The sequence below is a fragment of the Elephas maximus genome, chromosome 11 (genome assembly GCF_024166365.1).
Source record: "Elephas maximus indicus isolate mEleMax1 chromosome 11, mEleMax1 primary haplotype, whole genome shotgun sequence".
Taxonomy (NCBI): Eukaryota; Metazoa; Chordata; class Mammalia; order Proboscidea; family Elephantidae; genus Elephas; species Elephas maximus.
The window spans coordinates 90,715,571-90,736,098 of NC_064829.1; the positions used below are offsets into that span (position 1 = coordinate 90,715,571).

The 20,528-nt window shown below is 39.1% G+C and overlaps 1 protein-coding gene across 1 annotated transcript; it reads left to right on the top strand.

Moving 5' to 3' along the window:
- The first annotated feature begins 816 nt into the window (after nucleotides 1-816).
- Nucleotides 817-20,149, top strand: LOC126086181 (sulfotransferase 2A1-like). The gene is made up of 6 exons (XM_049902362.1): nucleotides 817-952; nucleotides 2,859-3,067; nucleotides 10,393-10,519; nucleotides 13,666-13,760; nucleotides 15,002-15,182; nucleotides 20,034-20,149. The coding sequence occupies exons 1-6, from the start codon at nucleotides 817-819 to the stop codon at nucleotides 20,147-20,149; spliced, it is 864 nt and encodes a 287-aa protein (XP_049758319.1).
- The last annotated feature ends 379 nt before the right edge of the window (nucleotides 20,150-20,528 follow it).

A 20,528-nucleotide genomic window follows, 5' to 3' on the forward strand; every position in this document is an offset into this window, starting at 1 on the left:
GGCCTCCACCAGGCTGAATCCAGTACAACTAGATGGTGCCCAGCTATCACCACTGACTGCTCTGACAGGGATCACAATAGAGGGTTCTGGACAGAGCTGGAGAAAAATGTAGAACAAAATTCTAACTCACAAAAAAAGACCAGACTTACTGGCCTGACAGAGACAGAAGAAATCTCGATTATGGCCCCCCAGTCACCCTTTAGCTCAGTTATGAAGTCACTCCTGAGGTTCACCGTTCACCCAAAGATTAGACAGGCCCATAAAACAAAATGAGACTAAGAGGGCACGCCAGCCCAAGCGCAAGGGCTAGAAGGCCAGAGGTGAAAGGAAAGCTGGTAATAGGGAAATGAGAGTGTTGACATGTCAGGGGATTGTTAACCAATGTCATAAAACAATATGTGTACTAACTGTTTAATGAGAAGCTATACTGTTCTGTACACCTTCATCTGAAGTACAATAAAAAAATAAATAAATAAAAGAGAACATTCGTGATTTCTAAATCCCCTTTAATTTGAAAGGTTGTTAAGAATTCTTTGTTCTGCTTGTTTATTAACTTTCTAGGGCCACTCTCCCCTGCAAGTACACCCATGTGCCCTAGAAAGTTCTCTATTAGCTAATGATTATTCAAACTAAATTCACCCTCCTATATTTACAGCTGTGACCTCTAGGCCCCAAGTAATCTGTCCCAATCCATCTATCCTTTGCACGCTTGTCTTGCTTTAAGACTTCCTCTCTCAGTACCAGCAAACAGACACACTCCCTCTAAAGCTGAAGGGACTGGAACAACCTGGTGAAGCTTGATAGGTGGCTTTTGGGATGGCTTCTGATTATTTGTGGTTTGAAGGCATTCCTTTCCCCCAAGTGGAATACAGAATTGAAAATCTGAGATCTGTCAGAGATGAATTTGTGGTGAGGGATGAAGATGTCATTACACTGTCTTACCCAAAGTCAGGTAAGGAGGCGGGATCTGAAATTCGGGAAGGCTGTGGAATGAGGGAAGCCCTGCTGGCACAGTGGTTAAGCATTCAGCTGCTAAACAAAAGGCTGGAAGTTCCACCAGCTGGTCCCTGGAAACCCCATCAGGCAGTTATACTCTCTCCTATAGCATCACTATGAGTCACTATCGACTTGTTGGCACTGGGTTTGAGTTTTTGTTTGTTTGTTTTGGTGGAATGAGATTATCAATTGAGTGGCTTCTCTGTGCCTCACACTTGCCTATGTTTTGGCAACTAGACTGGTGTCCTACTGAATTTTATAGTCTGAGAGAGGGATTAAGACACACAACGATCATTTAAAGGGATGTGACCACTGAGGCGTTGTAGAGATTGACCACTGAGGCATTGTAGAGATTAAGGGGCCCTTTTTTTAAAGAAGAAAATACTAGTGTAGATTTTGATGATCATGTGGGGGCTGATTAGAGGGACAGATTACTGAAGAAGTAGTGGAAAGAAAGAAGCATCTATTCTGAGATGCTAAAAATCAATGTGAGAGTGTCAGGTGAAGAGGAAACAGGGCAGGGCTGGTTACATGTGTGAAGATCTAGAGTTAAGAAATACTGAAGCATTCTCAAAGACCTGAAGAAACATGGATGTTTGTGCAATTAGGAAATTATCCCAAAGGCAACAGAAATCTACTGAAAAGACTGAAATGGAGAAGTGACAGAAGCATATTCTTATAGATCACCAGTAGTCTCTCTAAGGAGTCCTGGCAGTGCAACAGATAAGTGCTCGGCTGCTAACTGAAACGTCAGTAGTTCAAAACTGCAAGTGCTCCATGGGAGAAAAGACCTGGCAGTCTGCGCTTGTGAAGATTACAGCCTAGGAAACCGTATTACAGTTCTACTCAGCTTTACAAGGTCACTATAAGTCAAAATTGTCCTGATGGCACACAAAAACAATAGGACCTCTCTAGAGGCAATGGTAGTTGAGTGTAGCATTCTTGCCTTCCATGTGGGAGACCTGGGTTCAATTCATGGAAAATGCACTTCACACACAGCCACCATATGTATTTCAGGGGAGGTTTGTGTGTTGCTGTGATGCTAAACAGATTTCAGTGGGCCTTCCTGAGCAAGACAGATAGGAAGAAAGGCCTGGTGATACACTTCTGAAAATCAGACAATGAAAATGCTATGAATCACAATGATCCATTCCACAACCGACCTTGGGGATGGCACTTCCTTCCATTGTGCATGGGGCTCTCATAAGTCAGGGGCTGACTCGAGAGCAGCTAAAAACAACAACCGAAAGTGCCATAGAAAACTACAAAACTAGTAAAAACATGTGAGGCAATAACTTTCAGGACAGAGTTCAAAAGTGGTCATACAAGGCAAAGATTTATGAGCAGAGGCAACCGAGAATGTCTGTGAGTCCACTTTCCTTTCCTGCTCTCTTTGTAGGTATGGCTTCGGTGGGTGGGGATACACTGGCATGAAAGATGGTAGAGCTTTTATGACTGATGGGATTTTGAACATCCAAGGAAGTGTTCTTCCTTGACAATTTTCTCTCCACATTACCTACTGGAACCCAAGACAGGCAAGGTGGATGTACGGGGTTGAATGAATCGTTAAGGGTCAAATGTTGAATATCCAACGAGGAAGTCGGAAGTAGATTGAGCAGTAGAAACCAGAGTACTAGGAAGTCAAAAGAACTTCCTGCTCACGGAGATCAAAAGAACAGATGTCTCAAGAATGAAGAATTATTCTTATGCTGCGAAGGAAAGAAGCAAGAGGAGGAATGAAAACCTCAATGGGATTTATGGTCACGGACATCATGGTAAAATAGCAAAGTGCCTTTAATATGTACTGGTATGGTCACTACCCAGATCAAAGAAGGTGACTGCTATTTTCCTTCCTTGCCCAGGAACCCACTGGGTGATAGAGATCATCAGTATGATCCACTCCAAAGGAGATTCCAGTTGGGTCCAATCTGTTCCCAACTGGGACCGTTCACCATGGATAGAATCAACAGCTGGGTATGAACGTCTAAAGAATCAGAAAGGACCACGACTCTTCACCTCCCACCTCCCCATTCAATTATTTCCCAAGTCATTCTTCAACTCCAAGGCCAAGGTGAGTTACTAATGACAACAATACAATTGAACACTTCTCTGGCTCTCCGATTTCTACAGTTTTTTGAAAAGAGTTAAAATGTGATTCATTTGAATGAACATATTAGAAAACAGTAGTCCAAGCTACATCATAATATACTACATAATCTCCTTGGAGTTGCTCCAGAAAATAGTCTTCGTTAGTTAAATAAATCCCTTCCTCACCCCATTCTGAAACATTTACAGTGAGCTCCCCATGGGAGAAGCTCCTGAATTATACATCAACACCTACAATTCAGAGGAATTTTGGGTTTGGCACTCACATTAGAAACCCAATTGGGTTTCTTTAATCTATGCATGGCTTGTCTTTCCACCTGGCTCTGTTGAATAATTTCAGGAGTTCTAAAGTAAAGCTCTAACACTGAGTGTCCCCAGGGCTAAAAACGTGAATTTTCACTCTTCTTAGATTATACTTTAAGTCAAATGACACCAAACACATTATCCAAACTGCATAAAACCCATCAAATCATCAAATGTGATGTGGTAGCAGAAGGATTATCAAAATATCCTAGTGTTACAACGTGTTATACGGTACTAGCGTAATTAGCATAGCGGTATTTCTGCTCGTCTCCTTGCTTACTATCTGGTTTGTTTATTGGGCTGTGATCTCCATGGCTATGGAGACTATGTTTAATTTGTTACATTTTACCATTTTACACTGTTATGGCATGAGTAATACTTGGTGCGTAATAGAGACTTAAAAAATAGTGATCATTAAAATATAAATGATAAAAAAAGGTAGCCAAAGACCAAATTAAAAAAACCAAATTTGTTGTCACTGAGTTGATTCCAACTCATGGTGACCCAATGTGTTACAGAGTAGAACTGTGCCATGTAGTTTTCTTGGCTGTAATCTTTACAGAATCAGATTGCCAGGCCTTTCTTCTGTGTCACTGCTGGGTGGGTTCAAACCACCAACCTTTAAGCTAGTAGTCATGAAAATGTCGCTTTCTCCTGAATATATGAAAAAAAAAAAAACCACAAAACAAAAACTTCTCAACAGAACACATAAGGCACATAAGCTAAGAGACACTTCTGCTTGCCTTATGCTCTGTACCCTCATTGACCTTTTCCACAAACATTTACTCAGGACTGAGTGTTGACTTATTTCCAATGCCCATTGCAAACAACTTCTAATCACACTCATATTCAATCCTCACAATAGCAAAACCACATCTACATTATGACAAAAACATTGCTGCAATTTTAATAAGTAGATTCATTATGTTATTTAAAGTGTTCAAACATCTTATGTGTTTTGTATTATATATGTGTAAACATCTTATATATGCTCTATAAGTATATACTCATATGTACAACATAAATATATATTCCTATAGTATATATGGAGCCCTGTTGGTGCAGCGGTTAAGAGCTAGTTTGCGAAACAAAAGGTTGGCATTTCAAATCTACCAGCTGCTCCTTTGAAACCCTATGGTGCAGTTCTACTGTGTCCTATAGAGTTGGAATTGACTCGACGCAATGGGTTTTTTTATAGTTTACATAGAGCCCTGGTGGTGCAGTGGTTAAAATCTTAGGCTGCTAATCGAAAGGTCAGCAGTTTGAATCTACCAGCCATTCCTTGGAAACCCTCTGGAGCAGTTCTACTCTGTCCTGTAGGGTCGCTATGAGTCAGAGTCGACTCGACAGCAAAGGGCTCTTTTTTTTAACAGTATACAAAGTATCTCATATATTTGTATGCCTACTTCATTATGTTACAATACAATATGTATAGCACATATGCCAAATATTATATGTACCATATATAATTATATGTACTATGTAAAAATATATTACAGTATAGATGTGCTCAAGTTTATACAGATATATAAGTATGCCCACCACTTATCTTTCAGTTTGTCATACTGTGGTGGCTTGCATGTTGCTGTGATGCTGAAAGCTGTACCACCAGCATTTCAAATACCAGCAGGGTAACCCGTGGTGGACAGATTTCGGTGGAGCTTCCAGATTAAGGCAGACTAGAAAGAAGGACCTGGTGATCAACTTATGAAAAAAAAATTGACCAATGAAAACTTTGTGGATAGCAATGAAACATTGTCTCATACAGTATAAGCCCCTCAGGTTGGAAGGCACTGAAAAAACAACCAGGGAAGAGCTGCCTCCTCAAAGTAGAGTCAACCTTGATGACGTGAGTGGAGTCAAGCTTTATGGACCTTCACTTGCTGATGTGGCAAGACTCAAAATGAGAAGAAACAACTGCAAACATCCATTAGTAATTGGAACACAGAATGTACAAAGTATGAATCAAGGAAAACTGGAAGTTGTCCAAAATGAAAAAAATGCTTGAAGGGCAATATTCTAGGTGTTAAGTAGCTAAAATGCAGTGGTATTGGCCATTTTCAGTGGAAAAATCATATAGTCTTCAATGTCAAAAATAACACATTGAAGCGGTATGGTCTTGCATTCACCTTCAAAAAGAATATCAAGGTCTATCCGGAAACACAACACTGTCAGTGATAGGATAATATTCATACACATACAAGGAAGACCAGTTAATATGACTATTATTCAAATTTACACACAACCACTAATGCCAAAGATGAAGAAACTGAAGATTTTTACAAACTTCTGGAGTCTGAAATTGCTCAAATATGCAATCGAGATATATTGATAATTACTGCTGATTGTAATGTTAAAGTTGGAAACAAAGAAGAAGTGTCGGTGGTTGGAAAATATGGCCTTGGTGACAGAATTAACGATGAAAATTGCATGATAGAATTTTGCAAGACCAGTGGATTGTTCATTGCAAATACCTTTTTCAACAACATAAATGGCAACTACACACGTGGCCCTCACCAGATGGAAAACACAGGAATCAAATCAACTAAATCTGGGGAAAGACACGGTGGAGGAAAAACTCAATATTATCAGTCGGTCAAGGCTTAGGGGCCAACTGCAAAAGAGACCATCAATTGCTCATATAAAAATTCAAGTTGAAGAAAAGTAAAAGAAGTCCACAAGAGCCAAAGTATAATCTTGAGTATCCCCCTTGAATTTAAAGACCATCTCAAAAACAGATGTGATGAATTAGATAGTAGACAAGAACTATTTTAGGTGAAAGGAAAGATAGGAGAGGTCAGCATAACTGGACTAAACCAAAAGCAAAGAAGTTTCCTGAATAAAGTGAATGCTTCGAAGGCCAGCGTAGCAGGGGCAGGGGTCTGGGGACCATGGTTTCAGGGGACATCTAGGTAAATTGGCATAATAAAATCTATTAAGAAAACATTCTGCATCCCACTTCGGAGAGTGGCATCTGGGGTCTTAAATGCTAGCAAGCGGCCATCTAAGATATATCAATTGGTCTCAACCCACCTAGAGCAAAGGAGAATGAAGAACACCAAAGACACAAGGTAGTTATGAGCCCAAGAGACAGAAAGGGCCACATAAACCAGAGACTACATCAGGCTGAAACCAGAAGAACTAGATGGTGCCCTGCTACAACTGATGGCTACCCTGACAAGGAACACAACAGAGAACCCCTGACAGAGCAGGAGAGCAGTGGGATGCAGACCTCAAATTCTCATAAAAAGACCAGACTTAATGGTCTGACTGAGACTAGAAGGTCATGGTCCCCAGACCTTCTGTTAGCCCAAGACAGGAAACATTCCCAGAGCCAATTCTTCAGACAGGGATTGGACCGGACTATGGGATAGAAAATTATACCGGTGAGGAGCAAGCTTCTTGGATCAAGTAGACACATGAAACTACATGGGCAGCTCCTGTCTGGAGGGAAGATGAGAGGGCAGAGGGGGTCAGGACCTGGCCAAATGGACATGAAAATAGACAGTAGAGAGAAGGAGTGTGCTGTCTCATTAGGGGGAGAGCAACTAGGATTATATAGCAAGGAGTATATTAATTTTTGTATGAGAGACTGACTTGATTTGTAAACTCTCACTTAAAACAAGAAAGAAAGAAAAGACCAAAATAGATGTCACAAGAGACTCTGAAACTTGCTCTTGAACCTAGAGATATTCAGCCCTGTCAGGACACAGCATATGATCAGGAACCATATGGTACTGAAAAAAGAAGTCCAAGCTGCACTGACGGCATTGGTGAAAAACAAGGCCCCAGGAATTGACGTAAATAACAATTGAGATGTTTCAACAAATGGATGCAGCACTGGAAGTACTCATTCATCTATGCCAAGAAATTTGGAAGAGAGCTGCCTGGACAACCGACTGGAAGAGATCTATATTTATGCCCACTCCAAAGAAAGGTGATCCAACCAAATGCAGAAATTATCGACCAATATCACTAATATCACAGGCAAGTAAAATTTTGCTGAAGATCATTCGAAAGTGGTTGCAGCAGTACATTGACAGGGAAATGCCAGAAATTTAAGCTGGCTTCAGAAGAAGACATGGAACCAGGGATATTATTGCTAATGTCACATGTATCCTGGATGAAACAGAGAATATTGGAAAGATGTTTACCTGTGTTTTATTGACTATGCAAAGGCATTCGACTGTGTGAATCGTAACAAATTATGGATAACATTTCAAAGAATGGGAAACCCAGAATATTTAATTGTGCACATGAGGAATCTGTATATAGATCAAAAGGCAGTTGTTTAAACAGAAAAGGGGGATACTGCATGGTTTAAAGTCAGGAAAGGTGTGCATCAGTGTTGTATCCTTTCACCGAACGTATTCAATCTGTATGCTGGGCAAAAAATCCAGGAAGAAGAATGTGGCACCACGATTGGAGGACGACTTACCAACAATCTGTGTTATGCAGATGATACAACCTTGCTTGCTGAAAGCGAAGAGGACTTGAAGCATTTACTAAAGAACATCAAAGACTACAGTCTTCCGTGTGGATTACATTTCAACATGAAAAAAAAAAAATCCTCACAACTGGACCAATAAGTAACATCATGATAAACGAAGAAAAGATTAAAGTTGTCAAGGATTTCATTTTTTTTGGATCCACAATCAACATTCATGGAAGGAGCAGTCAAGAAATCAGTGTACTATATTGGGTAAATGTGCTGCAAAAGACCTCTTGAAAGTGTTAAAAAGCAAAGAAGTCACTTTGAGGACTAAGGTGCACCTAACTCAAGCTATGGTATTTTCAATTGCCTCATATACATGCAAGGAAACCCTGGTGGCGTGGTGGTTAAGTGCTATGGTTGCTAACCAAAGGGTCGGCAGTTCAAATCCATGAGGCGCTCCTTGGAAACTTTGCGGGGCAGTTCTACTCTCTCCTATAGGGTCACTATGAGTCGGAATACACTCGACGGCACTGGGTTTGGTTTTGTTTTTATATGCATGCAAAAGCTGGACAATTAAAGAGTAAGATGGAAGAAAAACTAGTACATTTGAATTATGCCATTGGCAAAGAATATTGAATATACCATGGACTGCCAGAAGAAAGAACAAGTCTGTCTTGGAGGAAGTACAGCCAGATGCTCCTGATAAGCAAGGATGTTGAGACTTCCTCTCAAGTACTTTGGACATGTTATCAGGAGGGACCAGTCCTAGGAGAAGGACATCATACTTGGTAAAGTAGAAGCCAGTGAGAAGAGGAAGTCCCTCAATGAGATAGACTGACACAATGGCTGAAACAAGCGGCTCAAACATAGCAAGGACTGTGAGCATGGTGCAGGACCAGGCAGCTTTGGTTCTGTTGTGCATGGGGTCGCTATAAGTCAGAACCAGCTCAAGGTCACTGTCTTAGTTATCTAGTGCTGCTATAACAGAAATACCACAAGTGGATGGCTTTAACAAAGAGAAATTTATTTTCTCAGAGTCTAGTAGGCTAGAAGTCCAAATTCAGGGTGCCAGCTCCAGGGGAAGGCTTTCTTTCTCTGTCAGCTCTGAGGAAGGTCCTCCTTATCAATCTTCCCCTAGTCTAGGAGCTAGATGAACCCCAGGTCCAAAAGACACACTCTGCTCCTGGTGCTGCTTTCTTGGTGGTGTGAGGTCCTCCTGTCTCTCTACTCGATTCTCTCTTTTATATTTCAAAAGAGATTAGCTCAAAACACAATCCTATCTTGTAGATTGAGTCCTGCCTCATTAACATAACTTCTGCCTAGTAGGATTTACAACACATAGGAAAATCACATCAGTTGACAAAATGGTGGACAATCACACAATACTGGGAATCATAGCCTAGCCAAATTGATGCATTTATTTTTGAGGGGCACAATTCAATCCATGACAGGCACCTAATAACAACAAATATATTGTAAGCATAATAAATATTTATTGTATTGTATAATAAAGATAGGAACCACTGGGCAGTACAATTGGCTAGGTGCTCAACTACTAACTGAAAGGTTGGTGGTTCAACCTCCACCAGAGGTGCCTCAGAGTAAGGCCTGGTAATCTGCTTGTGAAAGGTCACAGACTTGAAAACTCTGTGTAGGGCAGATCTACTCTGACACACTTGGGAATGCCATGAATGGGCGTCTATTCAAAGGCAACTATTTTCCTGTTTATAGATAGAAAACTAACACTTGGCTTAATTTATTTTGAGAAACGCTGAAGCTTATTTTCTCTCTGGGTGTTTCATAATCTACAGCAGCATAATAAAGTACTTTAGATCATTGTTTGAATTTGATAATGAAACCTCTATATACTGTTGACCATGAATATCTGTCTGACTAGTGCTTTGGAAATGATTATCTAGTAGAGATTCCTAGGCAAAGAAACTGAGAACTGGAGTATAAAATGCCTGGAATGTCAACAACAGAGTCCCAACAAAACTCAGATCTTCTGATACATCTCCTATTAAGAAAACAAAACAGTTTCATTCCAGTTGATTCTAACTCATGACAATCCCATATGTATCATATTAGAATTGTACTCCACAGATATTCAATGGCTGATTTTTCGGAAGTAGATCACCAGGTCTTTCTCCTGAGACACCTCTGGGTGGGCTCAAACCACCAATCTTTTGGGTAACAGCCAAGGGCTTACTTGTCTGTACCACCCAGAGACTCCACACACCTCCTCGGGCTGCTTAAACAATGGCGCCGAATGTAATGACATAATTTTCCTTCTAAAACACTTTAGAACATCTCCTTGCCATGTATCCTCATATCCATGAAGACAGAAACAATCCCTGTCCTGCTCACCAGTCCATCTCCAGTGTCTACGACAACATCTGGCACTTTGTGTTTTTTCAAGCAAATGAATGGAAGAAGACAGAATTGCAGCCAAACGCTTTGATGGAAAGTGGCTTTTTCTCTATTTGCAAAAAAATTCATGAGAAAGGGTAATGGATGCATTTATTTTTCATTATCTTTTTTTCCCATCTCAGGCTATTTATATCAACAGAAATCCCAGAGATGTTATTACTTCTGGTTTTTATTACTGGAGAACAATTAAACATGTAAGAAATCCAGACACGTTTGAACAATTCTTTGAATGGTTTCTTCAGGGAAATGGTGAGTCTGACTCAGTTACGGAATCTAGATGGAATGATGGAGTTCCTGCCCCTCACCTCCAGGTCTTATAATTCCATGGTTTAAACAACCAAATTGCCATCCAAACCAAGTTTTTGGTTGTTGTTGTTGATAGTTGCCAGCTAGTTGGTTCCAGCTCACGGTGACCTTATGTATAACAGAACAAAATGTTGCCCAATCCAGTGCCATCTTCATGATTGTTGATATGTTTCAGCCCATTGTTGCATATTCTATGTCAATCCATTCCACTGAGTGTTTCCCTTGATTTTGCTGGGAAACTTTATCAAATATGATGTACTTTCCTAGCAATTGGTCTTTCCTGATAACACATCAAAAATAAGGAAGCCGAAGTCTCCATCATGGCTAGTAAAGAGAATTCTGGCAGTATTTCCTTCAAGACAAATTTGTTCAATCGTCTGGAAGTCCATGGTATATTCGGTAATCTTCACCAACACCAAAATATCAATGTGTCAGTTCTTTTTCAGTCTTCCTGCTTCATTGTCCAGCTCTCACATACATATGAGGCAATTGAACATACCATGACTTGAGTCACCTTAGTCATCAAAGCGACACCTTTATTTTTTAACACATTAAAGAGGTCTTTTACAGCATATTTGCCCAATGTAATACATCGTTTGATATTGTGACCACTGTTAATGGATGTTGATTTTTTATCCAGGTAGAATGAAATCCATGACAACTTCAATTTCATCTCCATTTATCATGATGTGGTTTATTGGTCCAGTTGCAAGGATTTTTGTTTCCTTGATGTAGAGGTGTAATCCATACTTACGGCTGTAGTCTCTGACTTTTCATCAATAGGTGCTTCAAGTTGTCTTCATTTTCAGCAAGCAATGAGAAATCAGATTCCTGAATACTCCAATATTTTTATTCTATCTTCCTTAAGCTCAGAGGCTCCTCTCATTCAGTCAAGAAACAAAGAATATTTTAGAATTTATTAACATTCCTAATGTTGAGCATAAAATGGAATACTTATTACTTTTCTATTGCTGCTGTAACAAGTTTCTACAAATATAGCGATATAAAACAGCACAAATTTATATCTTACAGTTCCAGAGGTCAGAAGTCTCAATGGTTCTTATGGGCTAAAATCAAGGTGTTGACAGAGCTCCATTCTTTTCAGGAGACTCTGAGGAAGAATCTGTTTCTTGGCTTTTTTTTCACCTTCTAGAGGCTGAACTATATGAACAAGGAATCAGTGTTGGAAGAAGACTCATTAACAACCTGAGATATGCAGATAACACAACCTTCCTTGCTGAAAGTGAAGATGACTTGAAGCACTTACTGGTGAGCCTCAAATACTACAGCCTTCAGTATGAATTACACCTCAACAAAGAAAACAAAAATTCTCACAACTGGACATATAAGCAACATCATAATAAACAGGACAAATATTGAAGTTGTCAAGGATTTCATTTTACTTGGATCAGCAATTAATGCCCATAGGAGGAGAAGTCAAAACATCAAATGATGCATTGCTTTGGGTAAAACTGCTACAAAAAGACCCCTTTAAAAGGTTGGAAAGCAAAGATGTCACTTTAATGACTAAGAGTGCACCTGACCCAAGCTATGTTTTTCAAAAACCTCATATACATAAGAAATCTGGACAATGAAAGAGGAAGACAGAATAAGAATTGAGGCATTTGAACGTTGGCGTTGGTGAAGAATATTGAATATATCATGGACTGTCTTGGAGGAAAAGCAGCTGGAATTCTCCTTAAAATCAAGGATGGTTAGACTTGGTCTAGCCCACTTTTGACACATTTTCAGAGAAGGACATCATGCTTGGTAGAGGGATAACCTCCATAAGCTGTATTAACATGGTGACTGCAACAATGCGTTCAAACGTACCTACTATTGTGAGGATGGCACAGGACTGGGAAAGTTTAATTCTATTTTATGGGCTCTCTATGAGTCAGAGGTGATTCAGTGGCACTTAATAACAGAGGATGCCCACATTTCTTGGCTCGTGGCCACATCACTTTAAACTCTGCTTTCATAGATATGAGTCCTTCTCTAACTCTGACACTCCTTCCTCTCTCCTGCAAAGACCGTTGTGATTACATTGGGCCCACAAAGATAGCCCAGATTATATCCCAGTCTCAATACCTTTAACTTAATTATGTCTACAAAGTCCTTATTGTCAAGAAAGGTAACATTTTCACATGTCCATCTTATCTTCATTCTCCTACTTATGTAGGACATGCCTTACTTGTTTAATGTGGATTACAACATGAACATCTTTAGGAGGCCGTCATTCTACCTGCCACAGCTAGTATCCAAAACCTTTGAACTACATTCTGGTGGTGAAACTGTGGGTAGACAGGTATGCTCACATGTTGGTTGTGGGAATACAAAATTAGAACAAGCCATTATAGATAATTTTTCAAAATATAACAAATGTGCATTTCCAATTACATGCATAATTCCAATTTCTACAGTGGAGATAAGTTCATTTGCAGAAATGCAAGTACATAGATAAATAGATGTACAAGATTATTCAAAGCAGCCTCCTTTATAACATGGAAAAATTCAGAAAAAAAAGCAAATTCTCCACCAACAATATAATGAAATATTATCCAGCTTAAAAATTAAAGAATATTGCCATGCTATTAAGAGTGACCTCTATAATTCATTGTAGAGCTAAAAGTAAAGATTGAAAAAAAGTGCGTACATTGTGCTACCAATGAACCGAGATGGGTAACAGGCATAGGAACAGCTTGAGGAGTGAAGAACAGAAACAACCACAGCCGGGGGATGGAGGAGTAGGGAATTCTCAAGAAAAGACCCCAAAATAGATTGATATCAAGCTTAGTGGTTCCTTTTGGTAATTCAATTCTCTTCAAATTCTCAAATATCATTTCTTACTCATGTAGATGTGAAACTCTTCTTAAATAGTTATATGGTGTCAAGAGTTTTGCCATAGACATGGTGATTGCAGAAACCTATTTTTGATGAAATTGGGGAAAAGGAAAAGACTTTCCATAACTTCACTCATTTAATCTCCAAATACTTATGACATGCAAACAATAAGTACAAGATGTACACACAATTTAGCACACATCTGTGACCCAAACAGCCACCTTTTCTCCCCACTTCTCTTTCAGTGACATTTGGATCATGGTTTGACCATATCAATGGCTGGCTGCAAATGAGAGGAAAAGAGAATTTTATGATAATATCATATGAGGAGCTGCATCAGGTAACCAAATAATTCACTCTCTCTCACACCAATTCATAGTAACATAATTTCCTTCCGTGCTTTTATTTTTCCTCCTCCATTTTTTTTTATTATTGTGGTGAAAATATACACAACAAAACCTTCACCAATTTAATAATTCCTACATGTATAATTCATTATTATCATTGGCATTCAAGTTGTACAATGTTTGTCACTGTCTTTTTCCAAATCATTTCACCACCTTTAAAAAATTCAATGTCCTTAAGCTAATCCCCCCTTTTCCCCTCCATTCCACTCCTTCTAACCACTAATAATCTTTGGCTTCTGTATATTTCCTTATTTCTTATACATGAGATCATACAGTATTAGTCCTTTTGCAACTGATTTATTTCACTCAGCATAAGGTTTGCAAGGCTCATCCATGTTGTGGCATGCATCAGGACTTCATTTCTCCATATGCCTGAGTAGTATTCCATTGGTACATGTATGGATTACATTGTGTTTACCCATTAACATGACCCCCAGTACCCTTTTAATCAGGGTTATCCCAGTGACCAAATGAAATAGGGTTATTTTCCCCTTATCTTCATCCTCCTACTTATGTAGGACATGCCTTACTTGTTTAAAGTCCTCAATATTTTCATTTTTTTTGGACATGTAATCAACAAGAAAGGACTTGATGACATTTGCATTTCCTGGGAGCTATGAATGTTTAAAAAAATATACTACTGTCGAATTGACTCCAATTCATGGCAACCCCATGCACTACAGAGTAAAACTGTGCTCCATATCATTTTCTTGCCCATAATATTTACAATGCAGATTGTCAGGCCTTTCTTCCACAGTGCCGCTGGGTGGATTTCAACTGCCAACCTTCGTATTTGTGGTCAATCTCAACATGTTTGCTCCACCCAGGGACCTCTCAGTGTCTGGGGTCTTTCTGAAGATTACCTTGGCAAATTCTAGGTCCATTCATCCAATTTCTGAAGTGTCCTGGACTCAGTTATACAGATGATAAATATGGATCGTGGCATATTTTATATATTGGTGATCTCCATTTCTCCTTTTCATTGCTTCCAAATATCCAATTTATTTTTTATCCAATTTTGATCACTTTCCAGATGAGTACAATCAACTCATTCTCTCCCTGTCATTCCTCATTTTTCCTCCTACTGATCTTTATTCCCCCCTGACTTTGCTTGTCTTCTTTCTTCCTCATATACTGTACTTTCATGTCCTCTCTCTTGTGTTTCTTATTCTAGGACATAAGAGCCAGTGTAGAGAAGATCAGCCAGTTCTTGGGCAAGAAGCTAGGCCCTGAAGAATTCGACTCAGTCCTCAAAAACGTATCCTTTGAGGTCATGAAAAATAATAAAATGAGCAATTTTTCCCTAGCACCAGATAGCTTCATGGATCACAGCAAAGGAAAATTGATGAGAAAAGGTAAGAGAGAGTTTTCTGACTACAGAACATGAAAGAAATGGACAAGGGATAACCTTACTTCTTTAAATGCACTAACACATTGGGCAAGGGAAGTGTTTGGATCTTTGAAATCATGTGTCACCTGAACTCTGAAAGTTGAAGGAATGAGTTGGGATATTTATAAACTTAGAAAGAAACTTATGAAAGGGAAGCCCAGTTGAAGAATAATATCTCTCTTGGGGTAATTATCTAGCTTCTAGCTATTTTCAAGGAGTCCCTAGGTGGCACAAATGGTTAAGGGCTCAACTACTAGCCAAACACTGGTGGTTTGAGTCCACCCAAAGAAGGCTGAGAAGGAAGGCTTGTCTATATGATTCCAAAAGGTCACAGCCATGAAAACCCTATGGAACAGTTCTATTCTGTCACATGTGTCCCTATGAGTCAAAATCACTCTGTGGCTCTGTTATGGATTGAACTGTGTCCCCAAATATTTGTGTGTCAACTTGGCTAGTCCATGATTCCCAGTATTGTGGGATTGTCCACCATTTTGTCATCCAATGTGACTTTCCTAAGTATTGTAAATCCTACCTCTACAATGTTAATGAGGTGGGATTAGTGACAGTTATGTTAATAAGGCAGGACTCAATCTACAAGGTTAGGTTTTCTTAAATCCATCTCTTTTGAGATATAAAAGACAGAAGTGAGCAGGGAGACAGGGGACCTCATTACTAGCAAGAAAGAAGGGCCAGGGGAAGATTGATAACAATGACCTTCCCCCAGAGCCAAAAGAGAGAGAAAGCCTTCCCTGGAGCTGGCACCCTGAATTGGGACCTCTACCCTCTTGGGCTGTGAGACAATAAATTTCTCTTTGTTAAGGCTATCCATTTGTGGCATTTGTTATAGCAGCACTAGAGAACTAAGGAAGCATTGGTGGCACAGTGGTTAAGAGATATGGCTGCTAACCAAAAGTTCACTAGTTCAAACACACCAGCCACTGCTTAGAAACACTTTGGGGCAGTACTACTCTGTCCTATAGGGTCACTATGAGTCAGAATGGACTCAACAGCAATGGATTTGGTTTTTTTTTTTTTTTTAGATAACTAAGAAAACCACCTAACAACAGGCACTTATAAAGAACCATGAGTGTTGCAGACAATTTGCACTTAATTACTAATGAAAAGTTTGGCTGTTAGAGCCAAACTAACAGTGCCATGGAATAAAGGCCTGGTGATCTGCTTCCCTAAAGATTACAGCCAAGAAAACCCTACGGAAGAGTTGTACTCTGTAATACAGGCAGTCACCATGATTTGAAGTCTACTAAATAGCTATGGGTTGGGTTACAATTGGTAAGCCCTTATAATGATCTTGGCTTCTATTCCTCATAAGGTAGAAGGCATTGGGAAATTTGGAGCAACCAGGATGTACCTAGGCTTAAGTTTCCAAAGAATTAATCCATGGCATTAAGAGCACATTGTATTACAATTCCAAAGAAATAGAATCAGTTAAAATGTTGTTGGAATAACCCACGTGAAAAATAATGATGCCATAAGGGCTAAATGAAGAGGGAATTTCAAGGATTGTTAGGAAGTAATCATTTGTAACACAACATGCTAAAGGTTTAACCTAAACAAGAATCAAAAGTTGACCATTTAATTTAGTGTCACGAGGATTCTTTGTTACATTGACAAGAGCAATTTCACTGATGGGGACAAAGGCTTAATTGGCATATGCTCAAGGAAAAACTCTGAGCAAAAGAACTACAGACAGAAAGTATAGAGAACTTTTCTTTGAATATTTTCTGGAAAGGAGAATAGAAAAATGGAGCAGTTACTTGAAGAGTATGCAAGACCCAGAGAAACATTGTTTAAATTGGGAGAAGTTCCAGCATTTTTTTACTACCATAAGAAGTTGGCAAAGAATATTGAATATACCGTGGACATGCAGAATAATGAAGAAACCAGTCTTGGAGGAAGTACAGCCAGAATGTTCCTTAGAAGCAAGGATGGACATGTCCTTCGGACATGTCATCAGGAGGGAAGGATCACTGGAAAAAGACATCGTGCTTGGTAAAGTAGAGGGTTATCAAGAAAGAGGAAGACTCCCCAATGAGATAGATGGATGCAATAGCTACAACAGTGGACTCAAACATACCAACTATCGTGAAGATGGTGCAGCACCGAGCAACATTTCCTTCGGTCAAACTTAAAGTCATTATGAGTCAGAGATAACTCAATGCATCTAATGACAACAAGAATGATTTTATAGAGAAGTAAAATGATGCTGGTGATAATGTATGTAATTGTTGGAGCAACATCCTGAGGAAGGGAGAAGAGTAAGATGCAGACCCAAGATGAAGAATTGGCTTAGATAGGAACATGAACAGTTCATCCATAGTAACTGGAAAGGGCGTAGGTAGAAGTACATGAGCAGTTGTACTACCAGGAAATTGCATAGCCATCACCATTAACTATTCCCAAATATTTCCATTACCCTTATCAAAAGTTCAGCATTTCCTAAGTATTGTGTCTTATTTTTCTATTTTGTAAATTAAATGTGAATCAAGGTCACCAGCTAAGAGAGAAGATAGATATAAGGTATTGAATGTAAAGCATGAAAATAAGGAATGAATTTTCAGGCAGCATGACTTGGTTTAAGCTGTCATATCTTTAAAGGGAAATAAGGTAACAAGGTTGTCTGTTTTAGCTCCTGTCTTGTTTAGAGTTGGTTTAAAATCTGACGAGTTCTACAGTATGCGAAAGGCATAAGAGAATTTAAAATGAAAGGGAGTGATTACAGTCATTAATTATGTTATTTCAAGATGGATAGTGAATGGTGCAAACAGTTAAGCACTCAAATACTACCCAAAAGTTTGGTGGTTTAAACCCACTGAGAAGCACCTGAGAGACAAGCTTGGCAATCTGATTACAAACGGTCACAGTCTTTAAAATGCTGTGGAGTAGTTCTACTCAGCACACATGGGGCCGCCATGAGTCAGAATTGACTTGAGTGCAATTAAGAACTACGATGAAGTAAATAACTTCATGAGGAGGAAAAAACAAAAAACCAATTTCTTCTGACTCAATTCCAAGGAAAGAAAGGGAAAGTGAAAATGGAATAGGGTCAATAGATGGTGAGTGCCAATGAAGGTGAAGTATTGAGGAAATTGAATTATCTGTAAATTTAAAACTTTGTATTTGAGAAATGTGGGGTGTATGGAATTGAGATGATGGAGGAAGATTAAAAATTACGTATTACATTATATAGATGTACCTTGAGTTTCAGAAAGCGAAGATGACTTGAAGCACTTGCTGATGAAGATCAAAGCCTTCTTTATAGAGTACACCTCACTATAAAGAAAACAAAAATCCTAACAACTGAACCAATAAGCATTTAAGCAATAAGATTTACGTTGTCAAGGACTTCACTTTCCTTGGATCCATAATCCATGCAAATGGAAATCAAACAATGTATTGCTCTGGGAAAATCTGATGCAAAAACCTCTTTAAAGTGTTAAGAAGCAAAGATGTCACTTCAAATACAAAGGTGTGCCTGATCCAAGCCATGGTATTTTCCATCACTTCATATGCATGCAAAAGCTGGAAAATGAATAAGGAAGACCGAAGAAGAATTGATACCTTTGAATTATGGTGTTGGTGAAGTATACTGAATATATCATAGGCTGCCAGAAGAACAAAAAAAAAAAAAAACTGTCTTGGAAGGACATACAGGATGCACATTACAGGTAGGAAGGAAAGACTTCGTCTCATGTAGTTTGGACATGTGATCAAGAGGCAACAGTCCCTGGAGAAGGACATTATACTTGTTAAAGTAGAGGATAAGTGAAAAATAGGAAGACCTTCAATGAGATGGATTGACACAGTGGCTGCAACAATGGGCTCAAGCATAGCAACAATTGCAAGGATGGTACAGGACTGGGCAGTGTTTCCTTCTGTGGTAAAGTAGGTTGCTATGAGTCAGAACTAACCGTATGGCATCTAACAAAAATAACAACAAGCCTTGAGTTGAAGTTATTATTGTTGTTATTGTTGCCTTTGTTTGCTTTTGCTTTTTCTATTGTGCAAGTACATAGGTAAAAACAGAACATTTGCTATTTCTACAATCTTCACATTAGTCATAGTCATCATATTGTTCAACCATCAACAATAACCATTCCCAAATTTTTCCAATACCATTAACAGATGCTCAGTGTCCCCTAATCATTGTCTTCCTTTCCCCCTCCCTCCCTCCTAACCCTGCTACCCACTAATAAACTTTGTTCTCTATACACTTTCCTATTCTAGATATCTCATATACTTGCAATCATACAATGTGCTTCATTATTATTCAGTCCTCAGTATATTACTATGAGGCATGTACTAGAAATAGACCAATTTAACAAACAGCAAGCTTCAGGCTCAAATAGATTATGGAGCTAGAAGTCTCAGGTTAAAATCAATGGTTATTTGGTTCCTGACAGGAAATTATAATCATTCTGTTATGTTGTTGTCGCTAGTTGCTGTCAGGTCAGCTTCGACTCATGGCGACCTTGTGTATAACACAATGAAAAATTGCCCCATCGTGTGTCATCTTCACAATCTTTGCTAAGTTGGAGCCCGTTGTTGCAGCTATGAGTCACTACAACTCACGGGGATTTTCCTTTGTTTTTGCTGACCCTCTATTTTACCAAACATGAAAACCTTTTCTAGCGGTTGGTCTTTCCTGATGACATGTCCAACGTAAGTGAGACACATTGCCTGCAATTCCCAGTTCAACGTCATGAAAGAAGGGCAGGATAGTTACAGGAGAAGTTCAAATGAGGTCTTGAGATACCATTTGTAAGACTGATGTGTGCTTGTTTTTTGTATTTAATAGGAGTCGTTGGGGACTGGAAACATCACTTCACGGTGGCCCAGAGTGAAACCTTTGATAAAATATACAAAGAGAAGATGGCGGGGCTTCCTCAAGGGCTTTTCCCATGGGAATCGTGACCTACTATTTCTGAGTCTGAGATGAATACTGATTCCCTTCATGCCCTTATGCACAGGCATACTAAGATGTAGCAGAAAATTTGTCATTGTATCCTGGGGACTTTAGCCCAACAGTACAATTACACTTGATAATTGAAACCTAATAGGTACTTTATTAAATTTATGCCATGTCAGCTTCAAAAAATTACTCAATATTTAATACATACAGAAAATAACATTTTAAAACTCACGTAAATTTTACCCAGGCTAAGAAATAAAATCAAATGCTTTGTTTATTTGTGACAGATTGATTAATGCATGAAATGTTTCCTGCATGGTTGCCACTTCTTCTGTAACCATCCCCAATCACAGTTTTGTCTATATTTCCCATAACTAATTA

What these genes read in the sequence shown, in the direction of transcription:
- LOC126086181 (XM_049902362.1), top strand. Translation starts at nt 817, where the DNA reads ATGGCTTCTGATTATTTGTGGTTTGAAGGCATTCCTTTCCCCCAAGTG. An exon ending in ATGGTTTCTTCAGGGAAATG is followed by an intron (nt 10,520 to 13,665) that starts GTGAGTCTGACT and finishes CTTCTCTTTCAG; the next exon opens with TGACATTTGGATCATGGTTT. An exon ending in AGGAAAATTGATGAGAAAAG is followed by an intron (nt 15,183 to 20,033) that starts GTAAGAGAGAGT and finishes TGTATTTAATAG; the next exon opens with GAGTCGTTGGGGACTGGAAA.